The sequence below is a fragment of the Anas acuta genome, chromosome 17 (assembly GCF_963932015.1).
Source record: "Anas acuta chromosome 17, bAnaAcu1.1, whole genome shotgun sequence".
Lineage (NCBI taxonomy): Eukaryota > Metazoa > Chordata > Aves > Anseriformes > Anatidae > Anas > Anas acuta.
The window spans coordinates 5107025-5123722 of record NC_088995.1 but is presented as its reverse complement, the minus strand read 5'-3'; the positions used below and the strand labels follow the sequence as shown (position 1 = coordinate 5123722).

Here is a 16698-nt window from a genome sequence, read left to right as displayed (position 1 = left end):
CCAGCCAACAGGGACCTGCCATCACCCCACGCACCCAGGGCCTCCGAGCACCGGGCCGCGGAGCTTTAACGGGTGGCACTGGTGGTGGGGGCAGAGCTGGGGCATCACCAGGGGACAAAATCTGTCTCTTGTCCCCATCCCCTTCCCACGGAGAAGAACGAGACCGATGGAGACCAGCTGGACCATTGGTGTATTAAAAACTGCCAAATATACAATCCGATTATCTTACAAAATAGAATTGCTTTTTTTTTTTTTCTTTTTTTTTTTTTTTATTGCTTGCATTTACAAACAGAGCAGAACACGAACCACACCGGGGAGTGGCAGGGCCGGGCTCCCTGCTGCTGTCCCCGGGCAGGTGACAACCTCCTGTCACCCCTGCAGCCGCACAGTGCCACCTCGGTGCCCGGCCTGGGCCACTCTCAGCTTTACCCGTGCCATTGTCATCCAGCCCGGCCAGGACACCCGAGGGCTCCCCATGATGTGGCTCGTCCCCGTGTCCCACTTGTACCCAGGGCTGGCACCTCTGGGACCCTGCTCCACGCCTGCTCCCCACACCAGTTCTCACCAGACCCCGTGGTCCTCCCGGGATGTCCCCGGTGGGGACTGGCACCACAGGGCCCTCTAACTGGGACAAGAGGGGGCTGGGGGGGGACCTGCTGCCATGGGGTCCTGCATGGACGTGCTGGGGACCGCCGCTGGCACAGGCTGGGGCTTTTGGGGTGGTTTTGTTGCTCTGCAAATTCACGTGTGGCTGGTGCTTAGAAACCTGCTGGGGCTTCCTGGGTCTGGGCTGATGGTGTGCCAGGCACCACGGGTGCGCTGAGGACGCGTGGCACTCGACGCACCCATGGGCTGGGGGAGCCCCAGCAGCGTGGTGGGCCCCAAAAACTGGGCTGGAGGGAAAGGGGATGGTGAGAGCAGCCCCCACTGGGAGTGATGCTCCAAAATACCCGTGCACGCCTGGCCCCACGGGTCCCACCACTGCCCGACCCGCAGCGCACCCCTGGTGGCGCAGTGGTGGATGTCTATTGCTGTGACAAGGGCACGACGGGGACCTGTCCTTCCCATCCTGCCTCCAGCATTTCCACGTGGCAGGAAGAAGTGGATCCTGTTGGGAAAGACCCCCAAACCCCCCCAATCCTTGAAGCCCTTGCTGCTGGCAGCAGTGGCCTCTGAGCTGGGTCCCCACGTCCCCTCCGTCACTCTTGGGTGCCCAGGGTTGGGAGCACCTCTGGGAGCCACCGTTTGGTTCTGCTCATGCCCAACCCAAAGACAGGTGACGGAAGGAAATCGCGAGCCCCTGGCTCTCCCACAGGGCGCCCACCTTCTCCTACCACTTGAGGAAGTCCCGCACCCAGCTCCACAGCTTGGTGATCCACAGGTTGACCCCGAGGTCCGTCAGGTACTGGATCTCGGGTGTCAGCATCTTGCGGCACAGCTTCTGGTGCTTCTTGTTGATCTTCTTCTTCAAGTTGTAGCCCAGGATGGACTTCTCCCCGAGCGGCTGCCACGGCTGCATGGAGGACTCCTGGATGGCGCTGGCGTCCACGGCGTGCCCCCCGTCGATGCAAATGCTCTTCATCTTCTCGTTCTCCTGCTGCAGCTCGGCAACGTCCTTGGCCATCCGCTCCCTCCCGTAGGCCTCCACCTTCCGCCAGAAGGTGGCATTAAAATAACGGTAGAGTTTGGCGTCGATGAGGTTCCAAGAAGTCGCCTTCTCGTAGAGCTCAGGTGTCAGCCGGGAGATGGTGGAGCCCTTGCGAGCGTTGAGCTTGAAGTAGAGGATGTCCTCCAGCTGCCAGCACAGCAGGTCCTTCAGCAGCACCAGGGACTCGTCAAAATACTCCAGCAGCATGACCAGGTGGAAGCGCTGATCTATCTCCTGGATGTGCTGCTCCACCAGCGGGCTGTCGGCGTTCATGTTGTTGTCATAGCCCAAGTCGAAGAAGAGGAGGTTTTGGAGGTAGTGCGCGTTGAACCCGTTCGGGTCGTAGTAATGCCAGGGGTCCCGCAGGAACTCAGCCAGCTTGTCCTCCCCAGGCAGCTTCCAGGTGAGGGGGATGACGCGCCCGAAGTAGTGGAAAGAGGACTCGAAGAGGTAGGCAGGGTCCCGCAGCACCGTCACGAAGGTGGTGTCCTCCGGCAGGAGCTTGCGCACCTCCTGGTAGTGGAAGCGCATGTGGTTGCAGATGATGTTGAAGCACATGCCCGGCCGGTAGTGCTGCACCTGGCTCCTCTCGAAGTAGGAGGGGTAGTAGAAGTCGTTGCGGCCGTTGGGGAAGGCGAATTTGAGGCGGTGCTTCTCTCCGAAGCGGAAGAGGATGTTGAGGATGGTGCTGCTGGCCGTCTTGTGCGTCTTCATGAACATGATGTCCAGCTTGGGCCGGCAGCCTCCTCCCGAAGGGCTGCGTGTGCCGTTGGCCACCGCCCGCCCCTTGGCTTGGGCCGGGGAGGAGGAGCAGGAGTAGGGGATGGGGATCCTGGTGGGGAGGAGAGAGAGGACAGCGTGGTGAGGTGGGCAGAGAGGGAAAGAAGCAAGTGGTATCACCATACAGGCTGAGGGCTGTCAGAGGAGCGAGCGTAACAAATAATCCCTGTGCTATTTGAGATGCCCGAAACCGGTAACAGATGCCCCAGCGCTGAGTGACATTGGACGACCCCAGGGAAGATGCAGCTCTGATCCTCGTTAACGCCGCGGGATGGCAATGTGGGGCACCAGGAGACAGAAAGCAACTTAAATACCCGCACGTGGAGCTGTTTTATAATAATAGCCAAGATTATTAAAAGCAGAGATTAATGCTCCCCATGGTCACAGGGACGGGGCTAGGTGTGGCCCTTGAGGACGGTGACATCTCAGAGCAAGGCACCAGAGCCTGTAAAGCCCCCAGGAACAGTCCTGCCCAGGTGACAGAGGGATTTGTGTGATACTCACTCCGTCAGGCTGACTTGCAGCGGGGGCACAGCGTAGGAGTAGAGCAGCAGCATGAAGCTGGTCAGGAGGGTCCCCAGGACGAGTCCCTTGCACATGGACCTCCAGGGCTTCCCATGGTGCTGCAGCATCGTGGTCACCTGCGAGGAGCAGAAGGGACAGCTGTCAGCAACGCGGGTGGTGAAGGACAGGGAGAATGCGGAACAAAGACCACGTGAGACAAATTTCAAGCAAATAAGGCTCAGGGAGCACTGCAGGGGGATTTTAGGCGATGTGGGAGGGGAGAACCGGTGCCAGGCATGTCCTGGGCGGTGAGGGAGTCATGGCCAGGGTGCTGCAGCGCTGCCCACACCGCGTCGCTCTTGCCCATGCTGCAAAAACCAAAAGCAATTTCCTTGCAAAAAGCACAACTTGAAGAGCTGGGGTGGCAGAAGGGGCGTCTCCGCCACCCACACCCAGCAGACGCCCGGCCGTGGGGCACCACAGCACCGAGGAGCTGTGGCACTGCTGCAGGTCCCACCGGGTGCGGATCCATCCCACGCCACCCACCCCACACAGCCCCACCAGCAGCGGGTGGCTCTGCGTGACCACACACATGTGCACAAACACACACGTGCACGAAGGAGGGCACGTGCACACAGCCACCCCTGCACAAATGTACACACACACAGAGGTGTGCACCGAGCTACAGGGTCACCCCCACCTCCCCACACGCGTGCACAGGGACACAGGCACTCCTGTGCACATTTATGTGTGTGCACGCACACAGGGCACACATCTCTCTGCACGTTATGCGTGCACACACACCTCTGCACGCTCACATTCCCACGTGCACACAAGGACATGGACACACGTGTGCACGCTGATGCACGCACACGTATCCAGCTGTACACACTCGTGCACACACATCCGTGCCTCCTCATGCACAAGGACACAGGCAGCCACACCCCCCCGTGAACGCTCGTGCACGCCGACGTGAGGACAAGGACACGCACACATCCGTGCACACGCGTACAGACACGCACGTCCATTTAGGGGCTCGCACATCCATGCACACTCGTGCATGCACACGCAGGGACACAGCCACCTGCGCATTCCATGCGTGTGCACGCACAGAAGGACACACATCTCTGCACATTATGCACGCACACACACAAGGACACAGCCAAACACCTCTGCGCACTCACGCACATGCACAGGCAAGGACACAGCCGTATGTGCACGCAGTTCATATGGACAAGGACACCGGCATCCGCACCCCCCTGTGCACATTTTGCCTGCAGACCCATGGATGAGGACACACACACACACTACACACACGTGCACACACTCACACACAGCCCCACGAGTCCCTGCAGCACCTGCACCATTGCCGCGCCGTGCCCCGCGTCTGCTCCCCGAGCCAGGAGCTGCCCCGGCGCCGCATTGCAGCAGGGCTGTCCTCCCCCCAGGACACACGGACGTGCCCCCGCGGGGACCGGCGGACGAGCTGCCCGCACGCCTTGCCCTGCCTCCTGGCACCCTTCTGGCCGCCAGCCATCCTTGGCACCCTTCAGCCGCCCCGCGGTGCCGTGCAGAGCATGAAAACCCCGCAGCCTGGCGGGTGCAGCCAGCAGCACAGACCTCCCGGGGATTTCGCAGAGGAAAACCATGCGGAAAAACTACCGGGCCCCCGCCGGCGTCTCGCCCCGCTGTGCACGAAGCCTTCCCGCGGCGCTGGTCTCCGTCCTCCACCTGCATCTCTCCTGCCCCGGCCCGGCGGAGGGCAGCGAGCCACGCCGCAGCTGAGATTTCCATCTTGATGAATAATGGATGGAAAATGTAACCGGACGCTGGGCACGGCTCGCCCTCGCCGACCCCAGGCGAGCTCAGCCTCCGCTCTGCGGGTTTTCCGAGCGGCAGAAATGACGGCGAGAGCATGGCTGAGCTGCCCCCAGCATCTCCGTGGCTGCCAGCGCCCGGCCCCGCTGGCAGGGATGCCGAGGGGATGCTGAGCTCCACCCGGGCTGGCTCCAGCGGGGTGTTTCTTGCAAACAGTTCCCAGCCCAGTTACTCTATTGACTTTGCCTTAAGTGAGTGGCTTAATTATTAATAGCTCAGCAGGAGAAATGCTAAGGTGGAGGCTTTGTCCTGGGGCTCCCAGCGGAGCAGGGCAGCCGCTGGCGCCGGCCCTCGCCCAACCACTTGAAAGCCCCAGCCGGAGCCGGTGGTCACGGCCACAGCGTGAGGACACGGCCCCATGCTGTATCCCCACAGCCCTGCATCCCCCCAGGTCCAACACTCCCCCGTGGCAGCCCTCTTCTACGTTTTCCCTTACAGGCACCGACCCCTTTCCAGCCCAAATTTAAGGAACCAGGCACAGGGCACCCTCCCAGCCCCCAGTGGCTCTGGCTCAGGCTCTCTTCATCCCGTGCCAATGCGCGCTGTGGGCACGCTGCTCCGTGCGTGCTCACCCCATCCCCCTCGTCCCGGCATCTTATCCCGTGGGTGCTGGTGCCCACATGCCCCTTGCATCCTGAAATCCCCCTGTGCTGGCCCCCGCAGCCCTCCCAGCCCCCCACCAGCCCCCATCACCTCTTCCTTTGCTCCGGCTGCTCCCCGCAGACCGTCCCTCTCCTCTCCTCGGCTTGCTGGGGCGTGGGGCGTGGGGGGCGATGCTGCTCCGACATGGAACAGGCTCTCCCAAAGCAGCCCCCAGCCGCTTCCCACCCTCCCTAAGCCATCGCCCGAAATTCGGCCCCAGCGCACCCGCCTGGGCGGGGAGGGCGAAGCCGAATGGGGCTGAGCTCCTCTCCCAGCGCTGCCGGCTCGAGGCGCGGAGCGAGGCGCTGCCGGGGCTCCCGCTGCCACCCGAGCGGCCGCAAAGGCTCCGTCTCTCCACCCACCGAGGGAGCACAGAGGGCTCATTCACCCCGCTGCCGCCCCGCGCGCACAACAACGGGGCCGTTTGTCTCCATCTGCGCCACGGCCATCAACGGGGACATTGTGGCCCAGCGCCCCGGCTTGCTGCAGCCAGAGCCGGCTCTGCCCCGGCCCGGCCTGGCGCTGCCACCCGGCACCCCCGGCTGAGCGGGGCCGGGGGGCTCTGGGGCTCCTTGGGGTGCTGGAGGAGTGGAAACTCCCTGCCCCGTAAGTGCCAAGGGGAAGTTGAACGCAGCCAGGGAGTGCCGGTGGTGCTCGCTCAGCTGTTTTATGGACCCCAGGATGCAAGGACGGTGGCCATCCCTTCTCGGGGATGTCCCTTTCCTGCCATGGCCTCATGGGATGAGCTTTTCCCTACGGGGAGCAGCTTCAGGCTGTTTTCTTTTCTCTCTCAGAAAAAGAGAGAGAAAAAGCCCCAGGCTCCATCCTCCCCGTCCCCTGCTGCCCGCTGTATCTTGACAGCTTTTATGGCCATACAACAGCAGTGCCTGTGCTCCCCGCCCTTCAGCACATCACTGCTGCTGCTCAGCCATAAGAAAGAGGAGGTGGGTACCCAGGGGACCCCAAAGGGAACCAGGGTCTCTCTCACTCGCTGGGACACAAAGGTTTTGTTTGGTGGGAGCCAGCTTTGCTTTGCCACCAGCACCCGTGGCACTGCGTGCCCCATGGCTCCTTTGTTCCGCAGCAGCGGCAGCAGAGCTGTGCGGAAGCCGGTGAGCGCCGTTTCCTTCCCACATCACCCCACCACTGGCCACAGAAGGGGCCATTGTGTGTCCGTGCAGCCCTGGCTCCTTCCCACCACCCTAGCAGCAGCTCTGCTATAACCGTGGGGCACCCACAGGCATGCCCGCTGCCAGGCCCAGCACCTGGATGTGTTTGGGTCTCCCAGCGAGGGAGGACAGACAGGAGGATGAAGCGAAGCTGTTGCCCCATTGCAGTCACTTCAGTGTACCCAGGAAAAAGAAAAACTAGAATGGTCTCCATCACTGCAGGAAGAGGGACCAAGCAGCTCATGCTGTCCCCAATGTCACAGGATAAGAAAACCTGTGTAGGCAACCTCAGTATGGTCAAAATGAAACCCTGAGCCTATGTCAGCCATCCCAGGCTCTCCATGAACAGAGGAAAGAAACAGGAACATCCACAGGTGGCTTGAGATGGCACAGCCTTCACCACGGTTAGGGACAGGGTATCCTCGTAAAAAACCTCTTGAGATGGTCGAGCCTTCTCCAGGGCAAAAGAATGTGCCTTGGGGAGGCAGAGGATGCTGCACTCCCTGCCCAGATGGGGACAGGACCCTGCCACAAGCTGGTTATGGGGAGAGAGCAGCCCAGAGCAGTTCCTCTGACTTCTCCCTGGCTGCCCCATGCAGCAGAACTGCCTGCAGGGACTGCGGGGACCGTGCCAGGTCGGTGGCACCACCGAGCTCTCCGCTGACGCACCGCTGAGCCTAGCCCTGGCTGGATTTGTGCCAGTGATTTCTCGCCCATCTCCTCACCTGTCCCTGAGGCACATCTGTCGCAATGAGCAGTCTGCGTGAAGCAAGCACGACACTGGATTAAGTCACACACACCTGGCTCTGGATGAATTGCCTTCCCATCCTCGTCCCTGATGTCCCCCAACATGGACAGGCCCCAGCTGCACTGTGCCAGCTCCACTGTCTGGGCTGGGACTCAGCCAGGGCAAGGAGCCCTGTTCCTTGCAAGCTCCCACCCCTTCTCTGAAGCTCTCTGATCTCCAGACCATCACCTTTCATCCTGCCAGTTTCTCATTTTTCAGAGGGCAGGATGGTGCTTTGCAGTGGTTCCAGTCAGAAGAGGGCCACAGCATCCAGCAGCTGCAGCCAGGACATGGCAGCCTGGCCCCAGCAGTGGTGCCCAGTCCCACCAGCAAAGAGGTGCTCATGGCCTTGGGATGGGACTGAAATAAACCCTGTGTGTGTGACACCCCAGGCAGCCCAAGGGTGGTTAACCCCAAATCCCAATAGCCAAACTCAAAGCACAAGACCCACAAGACCGTGGCAGAAGCCTCCTGAGAAACACCTCCATGATTCGAGTGGGTGAGATTTATCTTTTAAGAATATCACCAAGTCTATCCCAAACCAAAAACCTCCTGCTAGTGACGGCTGAGTGGGAAGGGGCACCCATAGGTGCTGACTTGCCTCACCAAGGACTGCAGCTCCAGGAGGGCTTTACCCCCAGCATGGGGTGCTCTTGTCCCCGTCACCTACCCAGGAGAAACTCCTAGGGAAGCACCCACCCGAGTGGGGAACAAGAGAGGTTTCCAGCTGAACGCGGGCACTGTGCCGATGTCACCTACCAGGGGCCATGTCACACAAGCAGGGCACACCCGTCCTGTCATGGGGAGCGCCAGGCCTCAGCTCCTTTGGACAAAAGTTACTCAGGCTTGGAGGAACTTATTATGCCCTTATCGCCCCATTTGTGAGAGCTGTGGGGAAATTGTAGCGTTATGGGGAGTTATGGAGGGGGAAATGGAGGCTTGAGATGGCGATGCGAATGGCGGAGCAGCAGCAGGGCTCTGCCACGTCGCAGCATGCCATGGCTGTCTTATTTGCCACACCTGAAACCCCGCTGCTGCCCCGGAGCAAGGATCTTCCACAAAAACCCCACGAGATGACACAACTTCCATGAGGCACGCTCCCCTAAACCCTCCTCAACCCTCGCAGCTACACATTCAAACCTCCAAACTAAACAAACAAAAAAAAGAGTTAAAAAAAAACAACAAACCACCACAAACCTTACAGGAAAATGAGCTCCTCCTCCCCCTGTCCCCAGGTTGCCGCCTCCTCACCACCTCCCACCCCGAGCTGAGGCACCATGGGGCCGGGGTGGCAGCCATGTTAGGCTTCGGGTCTGCGCACGGGCCTCGGGGAGGGAAGACGGGGGGGAGGTTGTGTTCTGAGGAAAAAAATGTTGGGATGTGGGTTTAGAAGAGAGGTGGAGATGTACAGATGGAGTGGGATAACACAGCTGTTGTCGATGCTGTCAATCCTCTCCCAAGATATGCATGGTGGTGGCCATGGCCCCTCTAGATTTTCCATACATTTTCTATATATTTTCCATATATTTCTTTAGTTTAGTGATTAACCCCAGTGTAACCTCCTCTTCCCCAAGGTCACCATAACTGCTAGCACCACCAAGGAGGTGCAGGAGCCCTCGGGGCTGCTGGAAGGGCAGTTGGGAGCTCCTGCTGCCTAGACGTGTCCCTACAGCATGGCCACCAGCGCGGGGTTTAAACTTCTTGACAATCCCTGGAGAACATCTTGTCCAAACGGCCTTCTCCAACAGGGCCATCCAGAGCAGGGGGCCCACGTCCAGGCCGCTTTTGAAGATCTCTCAGGAGGGAGCAACTTGTGCAGGGCTCTGACACCCTCACAGCACAGCAGTGCTGGTGTTCAGAGGGAACCTCCTGTGCTCCTGCTGGTGCCCGCTGCCTCGTGTGCTGGCACTGGGCACCACTGGAGAGAGCCTGTCTCTGTCCCCTCTGCAGCCTTTAAGCTAAACGAGGGTAGATTTAGATGAGATATTTGCAAGAAATTCCTTGTGATGAGGGTGGTGAGGTGCTGGAACAGGTTGCCCAGAGAAGCTGGGGGTGCCCCATCCCTGTAGTGTTCAAGGCCAGGTTGGATGGGGCTTTGAGCAACGTGGTCTAGTGGGACGTGTCCCTGCCCCTGGCAGGAGTTGGAATGAGATGATCTTTAAGGCTGCTTCCAACCCAAACCATCCCATGTTTCTATGATTTGATGCTGAGCAGTTGTTTGAACACACCAGCTGCTGAATCAATGCTTGTAAGACATTTGCAACAGGGAACAGAGCAACAGGGATTTTTCAGAGAAGGTCACATCCTTTTAATGCCCAGCTGGTGTACTCTGTGTTACATTGTTTTTGTCTTTGAAACGTGATTTGGGTTATCAGCTGGGAAATCAGGAAGCATACTGGATCGTGGATCTTCTGTTGCAGCACACAAAAGTAAGGTAGCAGAAGGAAAGGTTCTTCCATGAGCACATCCTTCAGTGCTCTGCTAAGGCAGAAGATGCAAAAAAAAGGGATTGGGCGCTTCTTGTGTTACCATTGGCACAGAAGAGTGATTTTGTGGTTTGTGTTTGAAACATTTGTAAATGAAAAGAAAGCATGAGTCTCACAGTGTGTCCTAGAGAGTAACAGACTGTTAGAGAGCGTCCTGGTGAGTCAGAGCATCCCAGGACTCAAGGCGAGAGTCCCCCATAAATACCATTGATAGCAGCACCCACAGGCGCTGCCGTGAGCTCCAGGCAGGTGGGCAGTGACTTTTTGCACATCCCAGAGCTGTGGACATGCAAAATGAACAATGCTGAAGAGAGATGCAAGAGCCCAGAGCACGCCTTGTCCTCCTCTTTCTCAGGCAACCCTTGCTGCCCCGGGGCTGAGGAAGCAGAAGTAGCACCAGCACAAAGAGGACACCTCTCGTGTCATGCCTGCGACACCAATCCCCCAGCACAGGCAGTGCTGCCGACATGCACTAACCCAGCATCTGTGTGGAGTGAGCCAGTCTGGGGAAAGGCACAGCAGGAGCTGCATTTACAGACAGGGAATGTTTTAATTTACAATTTCTGTCCCAAGAGCAAAGCTGAGGGTTTTTCACCCAAACACTATGGTCTCTGCAGCACACAGACAGTCCAGCCCCTGGTGCAGGGGGCCAATGCCCCATCACGCTCGCCGCGCCTTCTTGTTTTTCTTCTTTTCTTCTTTGATGGCGTCGTCGTGGGCTTTCCTCTTTGCAGCAAGTTTGTTCACCTGTAGAGAAAACCCCCCAGACCCACAGTCAGGTCAGTCTGCCAGCACCGAGAGCTGCGCCACCCTCACACCCACCAAACCCATTCTGCTCCCGGGGGATGGAGAGGAGCAGTGGCACCTCCAGAGTTTTACTTGCTGAGCACATGCTTTGACCCTGGGGGAGAACAGGGAGACTCTGCTCTGTTAGGGCTGAGCGCCTGCAAGCCTGGTAATGCCAGGCACGAGGCTTGTACAGCCTCAGCCCAGCACACCTGCGGTCTACGTCCTCACCACCTCCTCAGGTACAGGGAGGAAGAGTAAGGAGAAGAGCTGGAAATCCCCAAGTGGCAGCAGTGTTTGTAGGCCTGATGAACGTGGGACCAGCCTGTGATAACACAGGCTCAGCCCCGAAGAGCAGCTTCAGCTCTGCCTATACTTGCAGCAGGGCAGGGAGCTGCGTGAGGCACAGCTATGGGTGAAGCTCCCTCCTGCAACCAGAGCTGGTGAAGCACAAGGTTGTCAGAGGCTGCTCCCTCCCCACGAGATGGGGACAGGCCAGGATTTAATGATCCAGAGCTGCAAGCCAGTTCGGTAAGACCTAAGCGCAGGGCTCCCTGTCTCAGGGCATCCCTATCCTCATACCTCTCGGATTTTGCGTTTCTTGCCAAACATGATCTTCTTGTAGAGGTACTTCTCCTTCTTCTTCATCATCATGATGGCCAGGCGCTTCTCCTCATTTTGCTGTTCCTGCTCCAGGCGTTTCTTGTCCTCCAGCCGCACCTTGCCAGCGGTCACCTTCACAGGAAGCGCCTGTGGGGAGCCAAGAGCTCAGGACCCTGCGTGCTGGGTGCCCACAGACGTTTCAACAGACAGTGGGACCACGAAAAACCTTTGCAAGCTTGCAGAAGACACCAAGGTGAGGGATGCACTTGGTACACCAGAAGGATGACACCCAAAGGGACGTGGACAAGCTCGAGAAACGGACTGATGGAAACCTCCTGAGGTTCAATGAGTTCAAGTGCAAGGAGCTGCACCTGGGCTGGGGCAATCCCAGACTTGAGGACAGACTGGGAGAGGAAATCATTGAGGATGAATGGATGTGGGGCTGTTTGAGCAGGTCCAGAGGAGGGCCACGGAAATGACCAGAGGGCTGGAGCACCTCTCCTATGAGGAAAGGCTGAGAGAAGTAGGGGTGTTCAGCCTAAAGAGAAGGCTCCAGAGAGACCTCATTGCAGCCTTTCGGTACTTAAAGGAGGCTTATAAAAAGTACTTTTTGCACAGGCAGATAGTGATAGGACAAGGGGAAAGGGTTTTAAATTCAGAGAAGATTTAGATTAGAGGTTAGGAGGAAACTCTTCCCTCAGAGGGTGGAGGGGCACTGGCACAGGTTGCCCAGAGAAGCTGAGGATGCCCCATCCCTGCAGTTGGTCAAGGCCAAGTTGGATGTGACCCTGGGCAGCCTGGTCTGGTTGGCGACATCGCCACCCTTGGCAGGGAAGCTGAAACTGGATGTTTTTTTAAGATCCCTTCCAACAGAAGCCATTCTAGGATTTCCACTCAGCAGGTGCTGAGTGTGAGCAGGAGCTAGAGCCCATCAGCAAGGGCTCAGGACCCAGGGGCTGCTGCAGGAGCAGCTCGGCCACAGCAGTCCCAGAGCAGGGACTTGGCTGGGACATGCTGCAGCGAGCTGAGCCCTGGCAGGGAGGGCACTCACAAAGGCTGCCCTCTCCTGGAGCTCCCGTCCCGCTGCCAGGCACCTCACCTTGTTGCTCTGAGTCTTCTGCTCTTCCATCTTCTTCAATTTCATCTCCTCTTCCTTTTCAGACTCTTCCTCTTCCTCCTCCTCTTCGTTATCGTTGTCATCCTCCTCCTCTTCCTCCTCGTCCTCCTCACTCTCTTCACCTACAGAGAGACCACTGCTATCAGCTGGGAGCGAGCTGACGCTGCAGAGCTCTGCCCAAGCAGCAGCGCTGCCTGGTTCCCCTCCTCTTCAGCCCCAGGAGCTGAGCATCACCTGGGTCCTCGCCCCGCTGCATGGCCAGCAGTTTCAGCTTCTCCGGAGGGATGTAGTCTCCCTCCTGCTCCGTCACGAAGGGCGAGAGGTGTGGGGGCAGCAACACACCAGGGAAATAATCAGCTACAGGGAGGCACAGCTTGGCATTGACCGAGTCAAAAACCCACTGAGGCTGCAGGTAATACCTGTGGGACAGAGCTGGGGGTCAGAACGTGTCCTCCTGCCCCAGGCTCTGGAGCCCAGGGGGCTGCAGGACTGCAGCAGAGCAGGATGTGACGAGACAAGAGCGTGGGACAGCTTGGGACAGCCACTAGCCCCGGTGGCCACGCTGGGGACAAGTGACTTGCCTCACCTGCCCACAACCTGCTGCTCCACCCGGGGTCTGTCGACGATCTGGTGGGTGATGGAGGGGTCGCTCACGTCGTAGGTGGCACCGATGCACATGGATTTGTCCCATGACACTTGGCCACCAAAGCACCTGCCAGCCAAATACACCGAGCGGTCACACGGGAGAGGCCCCTCAGGGTCACCTCACCCGTGGGACACGAGGCAGATCGGCCTCAGCAGTCCCACTGGAAGGGAACGGGGAAGGTCGGGCTGCAGATGAAGGAAGTACCGGATGATGAAGGCCAGCGGCTCCCGAGGAACCTCCCTGTTGAGGAAGAAGCGCAGCCCTTCAAACAGCTTTTTGTGTTTCTCCAGGGCCTCTTGCTCCTTCCTCCTCGCGTCCATCTGCTCAGCAGTCTCCTGCTCAGAGCAAAGCATTCAGCCTCTTCCCTGCCAAGCCCCTCACTGCAGGGGGGGCTCCTGGGTGCTGCCCCCATCCTCCTGCCTGTCCCCCCCGCTCCCACACTGCGCAGCCCCAGCCTTCACCCAGCCACGAGACGTGCTGCAGAGCCACCCCGCCAGGCTCTTACCCCCTCCACAGGGAACTCATCCATTTCCACCTCGTCCTCCTGGGCCGGTGCCACCACACGCACCAGGCTGGCGCTCAGAGCCGACAGTTTCTGCAGCAGGAGACCGAGAAGACGTAAGAGGCAGGCTCGCAGAGGAAATCCCCCGAGGGCAGGCACCGATTGCCTCCTCTGGCCAGCCCAAAGGGGCGATCAGGCTCTGCTCCTCAGTCCCTGCACCATGAGTTCTTCACACCAGGAGGAGTCAATGTGGACACCAAGGCCACACAGGTCCTAATGCTGACCCTGGTGGCAGCAGCGTCCCTCACCTCCAGGTAGCTCTCCGAATCCATGGCGTACTCCTTGCCCTCCGCAGGCTTTAATTCCACCTCCGCCTGGCCATCGATCTGAGGAGAAACAGAGATGGGGAGACAGCTCCCAGGCCTGGAGAGCCCAAACATCCTCTGCTCCAGCCCTTCCACCACCCACACTGGTCCTGCCAGGGCTCTGCTCCCTGCAGCAGGTGCTGCCACCAGCCTGGTGCCCCCGGGGCAGGCAGCAGCCTCACCTTGGGTGGATAATGCAGGTTGAGCGAGTGGTAGAGGCGAAAGTTGACGAAGCCCAGCAAGGTGGTGTAGAACTCGGTGAAGGTGGCCATCACGCGGTAATCCACATCCGTGGGGTGCTGCGGGCAGGCAGGGAGGGTGAGAAAACGAGGATGAAGGACCAGATCCCCTCATCAGGTGCAGGGCCCCGGTCTCCCAGCACCAGCTTGGGGCACGAAGCTGCTGGGAGGTCAGGCCACCAGCCCCCCTGCTCACTCGCCCCCACTCTGGCCCCTTCTGCAGGCAGAGGAAGATCCTGCCCTCTTCACAGCCAGGTCTAGAGATTTATGCCCAGCTCCAGACACTGGACAGGGACAGCTCTGCAGGCTGCATCACCCTCAGCTCCCGCAGAGCCCCTCTGGGATGGCTGTGCCATAAGCACGCTGCCTCGCCACCCTGGCAAAGAGGGCGCGGGGTCCGACGTGCTTTGGCACCTCCAGATGAGGTAACTACCAGCTAATCTTTAATTTCTGGGTAAAATAATTGACAAAAGGAGGAGTGTAACAGCTGGGGAGACTGGTATGGCCAGGCACCAGGGCCACGGACACTGCCATCCCTGATGGAAAGGGGCTACGGCCCCACAGGGCTGCCAAACCAAACCTCGTGGATTCCACCACAGGCACTGCCTGATTTGTCCCCCTAGCACGAGAAGGAGGAGATGTAGAGGGAGGAGATGTCCCCGCCACCCCTCCGCGGCCCCAGGGAAGGGAACAGCAAAGCAGCAGCAGCAGCACAGGTCCCGCTGTGCCCGGGTACTCACGTCATGAGCAAAAGCGTAAGGGGTGATCCAGGTGACGGGCTGCCCCAGCACCTCCGCCTGGTAGTAGATGCCCTTGATGGAGAGGAAGACCTGGCAGGGAGCAGAGCAAGGGATGAAGGCCAGGGGTGTCCCCTGCTTCTCATCAGCCTTCCCCGGGGCAGCAGGGGGTGTGAGGAAGCATCGGGGACAGCCCTGCAGGACTCGTCCCTCGCTGGGGAACCCACCTTGCGCAGGGAGCGGGACGCCACGACGTAGTTGAGGAACTCAACGGCCAGGCGCCGGCAGAGCTGGATGGTCTGAACGTGGCACTTGCCCGTGCGGGGGAAAGTGGAGAAGAGGAAGCACATGGAGAGGGCATCGTCCAGGTCCCGCAGCGCGTCTACAAAGGTTGGGTACCTGCGGCCGGGCAGGAGGGGGAAAGTGGCATCACAGCCAGCCCCAAAGCCACCAGAAACCACAGCCACCTCGGGGTGCCCCCAGTTGATTTCTGCTGAGGAAAATCCCCCCCCGGTGAGCCGGGCTCACCTCTCCTTCACGATGTGGTCGAGCTTGTAGCTGGGCTTGTTGTCCTTCAGCCGCTCCGCCGTGCCCCACTCGCTCTTGCCGTACGCCTTCCGCAGCTTGCGGACGAAGATCTGCAGGCAAAGAGGGGGAGCTGAGCACCGGGGAGAGGGGCCAAAACACCACGTACCCCCCCCCCCCCAAAAAAAAAGGGCCCTCGGGCAGGGCAGGCACCTTGTACTCCCGAAACTTATTGACGATGGGCTCGTGGAGGAGAAACTTGATGTCCTTGAGGAGATAGAAGGTCCTGGGGGCCGTGGAGCCTTTGTTCACCTTCTTCTTGTGCCTGGGCTCGTGCGGGTAGATCCCCTTCAGGATGCAGAGGCGCCTGCGGGGGGGGGATCAGGGGCTGTGAAGCCGGGTCCCAGCCTGGTTTAACCCAAAACCAGCGCCCCCCCGGCCCCGCACCACGCACCTGAAGTCGGCCAGGCTGAGCTGCAGCTTCTTCCGCGCCCTGTTGCGGGTGATGTAGTTGGTGGCCGAGCCCCGCTCATACTGGGAGGGGGGAGAGAAAGATGTCACAGCAGTGTCATGGGGGGGGGGGCACCGGGACATGGCTGGGAAATGGGGGTGGGGATGGAGGAAGGGGGAAAAGGGGGAGAAACGGGGGGATGAGGGGGAACCGGGGGGGGTGGGGGGGAACTGGGGGGAGTGGGGGGGAACCGGGGGGGGACCAGGGGGAGTGGGGGGGGAACCGGGGGGGGTGGAGGCGGGGGAAAAAGGGGAGAACCGGGGGGAAAGGGGGGGGGAGCCCGGGGAACCGGGGCAGGATGAAGAGGGGAACCTTGGGGTAACCGGGGACCGGACCGAGGTAGGGGGGCTCTAGGGGAAATGAGGGGGAACCGAAGCCGGGGGGGGGGAACCAGGGTCGGAGCCCGGGACCGGGATCGGATCCGGGGGAGCCCCGGGACCGGGACCGGGACCAGCCCCCGGTGCGTCCCGTCCCGTCCCGTCCCGTCCCGACCCCGGTCCCGGTCCCGGTCCCCGATCCTGTCCCCTGTCCCCCCCCCGGTACCTTTCTCTTCTCCAGCCCCCCCATGGCTCCCCCGCCTCCCTCGTGGTGCCGCCGCTCCGCAAGCCCCGGGCTGCCCCCGCCCCGCCTGTGCGGGGCCGCTGCGCCCCCGGCCCGGCTGCGGGGTGCGGGGTACGGGGGGGGGGGGTGCGGGGTGCAAGGGGGTTGTGAGGGGCTGGAGGGGGTCCGGGGGGCTCGGGGGGCTCCGGGGGGAACGGCTCGGGGCAGGCACG

At 60.3% G+C, this 16698-nt stretch overlaps 2 protein-coding genes across 5 annotated transcripts; both read right to left on the bottom strand.

Annotated features, from left to right (window-relative positions):
* Positions 1–243: 243 nt before the first annotated feature.
* Positions 244–5980, bottom strand: GAL3ST1 (galactose-3-O-sulfotransferase 1). Of its 4 annotated transcripts, none has more exons than XM_068701247.1 (3): positions 5504–5980; positions 2933–3069; positions 244–2480 (listed from the first exon to the last, which is right to left on the bottom strand). In XM_068701247.1, exons 1-3 carry the CDS (start codon positions 5834–5836, stop codon positions 1331–1333), a joined length of 1620 nt encoding a protein of 539 aa, XP_068557348.1. In that variant the 5' UTR covers positions 5837–5980; the 3' UTR covers positions 244–1330. The 4 variants fall into 4 exon arrangements, with proteins under 4 accessions (XP_068557348.1, XP_068557349.1, XP_068557350.1 ...); XM_068701248.1 differs by lacking the exon at positions 5504–5980 and adding an exon at positions 4553–5289; XM_068701249.1 differs by lacking the exon at positions 5504–5980 and adding an exon at positions 4595–5280.
* A 4444-nt stretch (positions 5981–10424) lies between these two features.
* PES1 (pescadillo ribosomal biogenesis factor 1) lies at positions 10425–16663 on the bottom strand. The gene is made up of 15 exons (XM_068653596.1): positions 16469–16663; positions 15869–15948; positions 15628–15781; positions 15418–15527; positions 15117–15288; positions 14893–14982; positions 14096–14212; positions 13857–13934; positions 13552–13641; positions 13251–13381; positions 12987–13112; positions 12635–12819; positions 12383–12522; positions 11263–11430; positions 10425–10641 (listed from the first exon to the last, which is right to left on the bottom strand). Exons 1-15 carry the CDS (start codon positions 16490–16492, stop codon positions 10555–10557), a joined length of 1752 nt encoding a protein of 583 aa, XP_068509697.1. The 5' UTR covers positions 16493–16663; the 3' UTR covers positions 10425–10554.
* Positions 16664–16698: the final 35 nt, after the last annotated feature.

Excerpts from the sequence above, each read along its gene's own strand:
- GAL3ST1 (XM_068701247.1), bottom strand. The coding sequence starts at position 5,836 with ATGAGCCCTCTGTGCTCCCTCGGTGGGTGGAGAGACGGAGCCTTTGCG. Across the intron at positions 3,070-5,503 it reads CAGCCGGAGCAAAGGAAGAG|GTGACCACGATGCTGCAGCA; the intron begins GTGATGGGGGCT and ends TGCTCCTCGCAG. Across the intron at positions 2,481-2,932 it reads CTGCAAGTCAGCCTGACGGA|GATCCCCATCCCCTACTCCT; the intron begins GTGAGTATCACA and ends CCTCCCCACCAG.
- PES1 (XM_068653596.1), bottom strand. The coding sequence starts at position 16,492 with ATGGGGGGGCTGGAGAAGAGAAAG. Across the intron at positions 13,642-13,856 it reads ATTCGGAGAGCTACCTGGAG|AAACTGTCGGCTCTGAGCGC; the intron begins GTGAGGGACGCT and ends CTCCTGCTGCAG. Across the intron at positions 12,523-12,634 it reads GCAGCGGGGCGAGGACCCAG|GTGAAGAGAGTGAGGAGGAC; the intron begins GTGATGCTCAGC and ends GTCTCTCTGTAG.